Below are 7,947 nucleotides of genomic sequence, written 5' to 3' on the forward strand. Positions count from 1 at the left end.
CTTCAGTATGTTTCTAGAGAATTAACATCAATGCCAATGGAAGTTTAATGATGACTGATTCACTGTCATTTTTTTTTACCAGGTTATTTTGCATGAACATTTGGGATTCGTGTGTAGTCTCTTATAGGCAGTTAACTTGTAATGAACAGGTGAGAGTTTCTCTGGTAAGCCAGTAAATTACTTTTAATTGTGCATCTCCAATTTTAGGTGGACACTCTCAAAGCCATCTCTGGTCAAGAATTTAGCTGTCTCTTCTTCCATGAGCAGTGAAGAGATATCTCATGAGCATATCATTATAGAAGCAGCTGACAGTGGTCGTGGAAGTTGGACTTCCTGTTCTAGCAGCTCGCATGATAACTTCCAAAGCCTTCCAAACCCAAAAGGCTGGGAGTTTCTAAACTATCGTCACACCCATTGGGATGGTCCCATTGCTGAAGTTGAACCTGCTGACTGTGAGCCCTGTTCATGTCCTAAAGGCCGCGCCAGAACTTGTGGTCATTGTAAAGGAAGCCTAGAGAACAGGCAGATGAGGCAGAGTTGGGCCTCCTCCAGTTCTCTGTCTGACACATGCGAACCAAACTATGGAACAGTTAAACGGAGGGTGTTGGAGAGCACCCCAGCTGAGTCACCCGAAGGCTTGGACCCCAGGGACAGCACTGACCCAGTTTATAAAACTGTTACTTCAAGTACAGAAAAGGGTTTGATTGGTAAGTCATGTGTCCCTTGTCCAATATGTGGCACTCAGAGAAGAAGTGGTAAGGAAATGCCACTGGAACGTGTTGGCCCAGAGTGTTATTCAGGCAAATGCCCTTCTCTTCCTTCAGCCTCCTTCCTCCAGCCACAAACAGATTATCTTCTCAAGGGCTTTGGAGCAGGTAGTCAAGTCTCTTAAAACGAAAAGGCTGGTAGAAGAGGTGTTCAGTGAAGGGGACAGGTTTGTGTGTCTTTTGTCTTTGAGATCTTTTTGGTTTTTGAAATACTGCATTTACTGCACGTTAGTGATAATGGGATGATTGTCTTTGTCATCACATAAACGGTTTGGATCACAATTGCTGTCCATCCATGGTAGAAACTTTGAAATTATTTTTAGGTAGTAAAAGAAAAAAATGTGATAAACAAGTCCAAATCATTTTTCATTATACCCTCCTGACACACATTGTGGGTGTGCCAACTCCTGTTTGTGGATTCCATTATAACCATGCACAGCTTTTTAGGTGTATTATTTTAGTATTTAACCACCAAATACATTTTTTTTTCATTTCTTCCTTGAATTATATAAATACTTGGATATAATAGCTCCTGCTTTTCTTCCTACGTTGAATGACTATACTTTGAGTCAGTTCTTAATTTTATAATACATCTGTGATGTCGATTTAAATTACTAAAGATGAGAAAGATGTTCTGATTTTTATAGCACGTATTGCACATTTATACTACATTTATTTACTTGAATTGCATTATAGATGGGGTTTTTAGCTCATTGATTTTTTTCTAAGAATTTCCAGGTTACCACTAAATGGATATATAAGCATATGTATGTAAAAGGATATAAAATCTTGTGCATTTGGGAAAACAGATTTTAAAAATCTTTTATTTTCTTTCTAGATACCTCTGGGCAAGTCACTTATATTCATTATTTTTTTGACAACCTCTCCACCCCCTCCCTGCCCCATCCTCCTCAGATGGGAATGGGAAAGCCTTTTGGACCTTGATACTTCATGCAAATTTACTGGCAGATTTGTAGGAATTTTGTTATAGACAAGTTTGATCCTCTGAGAGTTATAACACTAGAGTCATTTAATGGTCCTTTTTAATTTGTCCTGCTTGTATATAGGTGAGTGCTTATGCTCAACAGTCACATGATCAAGATGCATCAAGACATTTATCCTGCGAGTACTGAGGAGTGGTTTTAATTTCATGGAACTTCCTCGTTATCTAACCTATTTCTGATGCTTTTTGAAGCTTTGCCTTAGTCCTAGGGTTTATAACCTTAGGGAAAAAGGACTTTAAGTCCCCATTATTTTTAATGTCCACTGGAAATCATAGAAACTTAGATTTCCTAATATTACAGTTCTTCCCTCTTCACTAGATCACAGAGCAGAATAGAAGTCAGGTCCTTAATCTTTCTATAGGAAAGTTGAAGTTGTTAATGTGCTAGGATAGGACGATGACTTAGTATACCCAGGAGCGCCATGAACAGTAGTGGGTCATGTCTCAGAAGAGGAGAGAGTAAAGCAGCCCTTAAATAGAGGGCCCGAACGTCATTTCTGTGAGAGTCCTGCCAGTCAACAGAGGTAGATGTTTAGGGTTACTTACGTCCTAACTGCTTCTGACTCAGTCATCTTTGGGGCTGGTGACCCTTGAGGAGTCTGTATATGTTTCTGTTCTGTGAGGTCTGAACTGCAGGAGGCTCGTTGCCAGCGCCACACCCTCCAATTCTCTCATTCAGTTTAACATGTATGAAAATCTAATGTAATTTATGGATTTTAAAAACAGTCTTAAATGTTTATTAAGCTTTTCAGAAATGTTTTTAATCCGCTGTCATTGTTTTCAAATATATTCATTTTAAGTTCTATTTTATTATTGTAGTAAGTTTAAGTGTGGTTTTTTTTCATTACTTATATTTTCCATTAACATTTCCATTGCTTATTTTTTCATGCCAGTGTACTGTGTCACCTCACCCAAGAAGGAGGATAGGTATAGGGAGCCACCTCCCACTCCTCCAGGATACATGGGGATTTCTTTAGCGGACCTAAAGGAAGGACCCCACGTGCGCCTGAAACCTCCAGACTATAGTGTGGCGGTGCAGAGGTCAAAGATGGCGCACGAAAGCCTCTGTAGACTGCCACCAGCTTCTCTCAGTAGCAGCCCTGTGGCCTGTATTCCACCGAAGATTGTCACTCAGCCCCAGAGGCATAATTTGCAGCCATCCCATCCTAAACTAGCAGATGTGATCGATGCAGATAGCGAAGCAGATGGTATGTGGACAAACCACCTCAATGGCTCTTAAATGAACTGCTGAACACATTAATTGGTCTCTTTACTCTGGTATTTTACATAATCAGTAATGTTTATTACTTTAAATGCCTTAGAAATACTTGTTTAAAAAATAAAATAAAAAGAAATTCCTAAGTATGATGGTGTTTTTTAAATGGAGAATGCAGGCTGCTTGTTTGCATGTGCCCAGTACCGTTCTTTGGGCACAAATGGAACATTCTCATGCTTGGGAGAGTCGCTCAGTCTAGTAGGATACTTCCGAGAGGAGGCCCTTGACTGGATTGCATTTCATATTACTGCATGGAAACTTGAAGCTGCGAGTATCAGAATGCCAAATTATCTGTCATGCTTATTAATACAGCTCCTCTTACTAGTAAAAAAACTCTTGACTGACTTTGCAAGTGTGGTAGAAGTTTGAAAAATGGTTCATTTTATTAAAAATAAATAAGATTTTATCCTTTTAAATAACAAGATAGTAATAAAGTGATTAAAAGGCCATTATGAAATTTCAGTTTGTCAGCCATCAGTGTGATCTGAAATGTCATTACAATAAAATCTGGATCTTGATGGGATGTTTAAGAGGATTTCTTTGTTGAAATTGCATAATTTCCTAAACATAACTAGATTGTTAGTTGATCTTCACTAATATGTTTATCTAACACTTGTGTTTTTATTTTAAGAAAATGAACAGGTTTCAGCAGTCTAGCATTTTGACCATTGAAGGCCTGCTGGAAGTCGGTGAGGAAAGAGTGGGCAGATCCACCTCACGGCCCTGCTCAAGGGGCAAACAGCTCCTTGCTGCCGCTGCCCAGGGAGGGGTTCTGTGCCCTGTGCTCCGAGCAGCACCATGGCCCAAAGCCCTGCATCCTCCCCTTTCATCCTCGCAGATGCATCTCTTCTCCGCTACGGATGTGCCTGGACACCGGTCTTCAGTTCACACACCAGACCTGCCTTGGGACCACAGTTACTCTAACACATTCAAACTCAAGAGTCCTCCCTGTATATATTACTATAGATTTTTCTTTAACATGTTTTTTTTAAGATAGCAGTTGGTAAAAGTATTTCCAAGCCATAGCTTGGACTAATGGACAAATTCAAAATGTCTGCCAATACCAAGGCTAGTTTCATGTCTTGAAAACTAACTTATTGCTTGAAGTTTTGTGGTTTTGTTTGTATTTGGGAGCTCTCATTAGCTGATGTTTAATGTTAGAGGCCATAAAACTACCCCTGGTCTGACCAAGCAGAAGACATCCTTACAGGACGATATGCTTGGTCTTTCCAGAGGTGGACCTTGGTCTGTCACACCAGTGCCATTTGGGGGAATCTGTCTGAGTGGAGGAGGAGGCCCTTGGCGGTGGGGGTGTTAGGAAGGAAAACAGTGCCACCTGCCGGTCCGACCTGGAAGGCCAAGTGCAGCTGCCTCAGGTTTGCTTACCAGTCCTGTGGGAAAAGGAGGCTATGAGGGGGTGAGTAGCAGCCCTAATTTCCAAAGAATGAAATTTTTATGTTAAATAACATGTATGCCAAGTCTTTCTGAAGTGAAAGTTATGCTGCATCTAACATCAATTAAAAGTATAAATCCAATAAATAAGAGAATGGGTTGTTGAGAGTTCTTTAGAAACCCCAAACTAAAATGTTTCACAAATCAAATTGGAGTCTTTTTTTAAAGGAAGTCTGATCCTCTGTGGATTCAGCTTTATGCAGCGCTGTGTTCTGTCCTCTGCCATCCCCAAGCACAGGCTGTGTTCAATCTCGATAAAACTGCAGCTCCTGGCTGCAAAAAGTGACCTGCAAAAGCTGTGAGCCCCCCAGGCATATAACTGGTTGGGGTTCTGTGGGGGCAGGGGGGCCACAATTGTGGGAATGAATCTTTGTTCTGGGTTCTCAGTTTAGTCCTTGAGAGGAAAGAGATTAACAGGCTGTTGAGCATGGCACTCTTCAGTATTTCATTAAAATTTCAGTGACTGTTTACTGGATAAGCTAGACTTTTCACATTTTTTACAAATTAAATGTTTTCTGAATTTAAATTTTTTCCATTTGCTTTTTAGTGTAAAGGCGAGTGAGAGTTTAATAAACGTCTGTGACTACCAAAAAAAAAGCCAAAGCCATTAACGTGCACTTCCCAGGTCAGCCTGGAGCCACAGCGAGTCCGCCTCTGCCTTGGTTGCCCATAGGCAGGTTTGTAGGATTTACGTAGCTGGTTTGTGTCTTCCTTCTCTAATTCTTTTCTTTTTTTCTATCATAATTTCTTCCCTCTCTCTACATGCTTATCCCCTTCATTTTAAAACCATAAAATGATTCCAAGTGGTAAATGGCAGTAGTCCATCTTTTCCATCAAAATGATCATCTCTTCATTTTAGGAAAAAGTAGCATTTCTGAAAAATTCCCCTGGGCCAAAAACATTAATCTGAAACTTAAGCATTAGACATTAACCCCAGGTATGTTAGAATAAGGCTGCTATAGCTCGCGGTCCATTCAGATGAAAAATGGCCTGGATCAAAAATCCTGGCTTGAAAAGTCACACTAGTGATTTGACCTGTAAACAGTTTTATAGTCCTCTGATCAGTTTTTCTTTCACTGATTTACACAATATTGTTTTCATATCCAGAGCACACTGAAGAAAGTGAAAGATATTTTTATTAGAACCATCTTTTTTATCAAGTTTGGGTATCTGTTCCCATCATTTTATATCCCTTACCCCAGAAAAATGTGCTCTTTGCACAGAATCTGTTTATTTCCAGGTCTTTCAAACCAAATGAGAGCCTTTCCCTTCTTTGTCCTTACAGTGCCGGTAACATCTCACACAGTCGGCAGCTTGGGGCTTGGGGCTTGGGACTTGCACCTAGCTGCCTTTATTTCATCTGCTTGAACTGTGAGTTTTTGGATTAGCTGATCACATTGATCAGGAACTAAAGCCAAGTGCTTTGTAGTTTGCTATATATGTATCCCTTAAAAACTTGTGGAGTTTGATTTTTGTATTTTAGTTTAGGGTGCATTCCTGCCTTCTCCTAGTTTGTCAAACCAGGACTAGAACAAGAGAAGCCTTCACCTGTATTTGCTCTGACTCTAAATCCTCATTTGTTTTTATTGTATAAATGTATGACTTTAATGGAAAGACTAGTGCCCACGTCCCACCTCAACTCTGAATCTGCCACGACGTTGAAGTAGTAAATCTGCAGTGCAAACTTTTGCCAAATAAGTTTCAATAACAACCTCTTCATAATGAAGGACTTTCAGAATTAATAAATCCAGTATATCCATAAAAGTTTATTGCAACTAAGAAATTCTTACTTCCTCCAAATGATTACTTTCAATATGGTCTTGGGGAGAAAAAGACTTAAATGGTTTTCCACAAGGATGATGTCACACTGTCATTGTCTGCATAACCTTGAGAATCTCTCCCAGGCTGGAACCGTGGCCGTGATCATAGGGATTTCCAAGGACAAGCCTAATTTCTATAAAGCATTGTCTCCACTACAAGAAGAAGGGGAGAAACAGTTTCCTTGTATATTCAAAACAATGGATATTATTATGATATATTTTTAAGTTTCTCAAAAAAATGTAATAGTGACCCTTTAGCATTACTGTAAAGGCTGGAACAAAGGGATAAACCTTCAGGAATGTGTTACAGTACATTTTCAGATTTAAACTTGAACCCCAGCTCAACTTTAGCTTTTTCTGTGCTTTTTTAAGGCTTCTTTGAGTTTTGGTACACAGAATGCAGTTGTATTTGGTGTTTTAAAGTTGAAACGTGAGCTTGTGAGCAAAAGACAGAAAAAAACTGCACAGTTGTGATAAACAACAGTCACACTGCACGGTCCAGTGATGGTAGGGCAGCCTGTGCCGAGCAATGTCTGTCTCCTACTTTTTGATACCTCTTCAACTTATGTCTTTCAGAAAGACAGTGCCTCTGTATGCTTTTTTGTATTTTTACTGAGTACAAATACTTGTTATATTTTTGGTTAAGAGAATGTAAAAGTACCATTTATTATTATTATACCTCCTAATTCATTGGTGGAATCAATAAAAAATCTACATGAACTACCTCTGTATTTTATTGCAAATGCATGGAAGCAGATAAAATAATTACACCCAGTCACTCAGGGGCCACTCTGTGACCTACATTGGCATGAAGGACTTCATTTTTTAAGTTTCCAGAGTAATTGGAATGGCCCAACCATTGCAGACTTTATAGTGTCTGTAAAACACCTAGCTGTTTGTTCAGTTTTTTAAAATGTGTTTGATTACAAACCAAATAACAGTGGCTTACACCCCAAGGTGCCTGTTTTTCTCTTACAACAGGAAAGTCTCCAGACTGACTGTCAGGGCTGATACCATGTCACTGTCCAGTGACTCCACAGTGTTGTCAGGGACTTGGGGCCCTCACGTTTACACCTGGGGGCAGTGTTTCACAAAGGAAGAGCTTGAGGGGGAAGCACAAAGGTGTGGCCCATTTTATTAGCCAGGTAGCAGCTTTTCCAGAAGCTCCACTTATATCCCACTAGTCAGTCCTGTGTCATATGACCAGAAGCTGCAAGGAAACCTGGGAAATAAACTTGCACAGCTGAGTAATGATGGCCCCAAATAAAAGTTGGGATTCTTTTCAGAGCAGAAGGAAAGAATGGATGTGGGATATAGGCAGCTAGCCAGGTCTACCAAAGCATGCAATTGCCTACTCCCCTAGGAAGTACACCTCCTGTAGTAGGTAAGGCTTCTACCTCCTCCCAGTTTATCCCTTCGCAGCACACACAGCAGTTTTTTCCCAGGCCATTCCTTCTCTTGACCATGTCTCATCAGTGTCACTAGTTGATCGCTTTTTTAGAAAATATTAAACACAAGTGTTACTACACTTGTTGAATAATGGCTACCTGAAATATGGAGTCATAATCCTTGAAATCTGTAAATGTTCCTGTATTTGAGAAAGGGGTCTTTGCAAATGAAACTAAGTTA

The 7,947-nt window shown here is 40.0% G+C and overlaps 1 protein-coding gene across 11 annotated transcripts in view; it reads left to right on the top strand.

Moving 5' to 3' along the window:
- Nucleotides 1-7,038, top strand: part of RAPGEF6 (Rap guanine nucleotide exchange factor 6) — a 246,308-nt gene extending 239,270 nt beyond the window's left edge. For 7 of the 11 annotated variants that reach the window (XM_057491190.1, XM_057491188.1, XM_057491189.1 and 4 more), the window contains 3 exons: nucleotides 208-707; nucleotides 2,664-2,978; nucleotides 3,678-7,038. In XM_057491190.1, the coding sequence (XP_057347173.1) occupies nucleotides 208-707; nucleotides 2,664-2,978; nucleotides 3,678-3,703 (841 nt within the window). In that variant the 3' untranslated portion in view covers nucleotides 3,704-7,038. Of the gene's footprint in view, nucleotides 1-207; nucleotides 708-1,605; nucleotides 1,835-2,663; nucleotides 2,979-3,677 lie in introns of those variants that run through there. The other 4 variants (XM_057491192.1, XM_036902616.2, XR_008993531.1 and 1 more) reach the window with 3 other exon arrangements.
- Nucleotides 7,039-7,947: the final 909 nt, after the last annotated feature.

The sequence above is a fragment of the Manis pentadactyla genome, chromosome 13 (genome assembly GCF_030020395.1).
Source record: "Manis pentadactyla isolate mManPen7 chromosome 13, mManPen7.hap1, whole genome shotgun sequence".
Lineage (NCBI taxonomy): Eukaryota > Metazoa > Chordata > Mammalia > Pholidota > Manidae > Manis > Manis pentadactyla.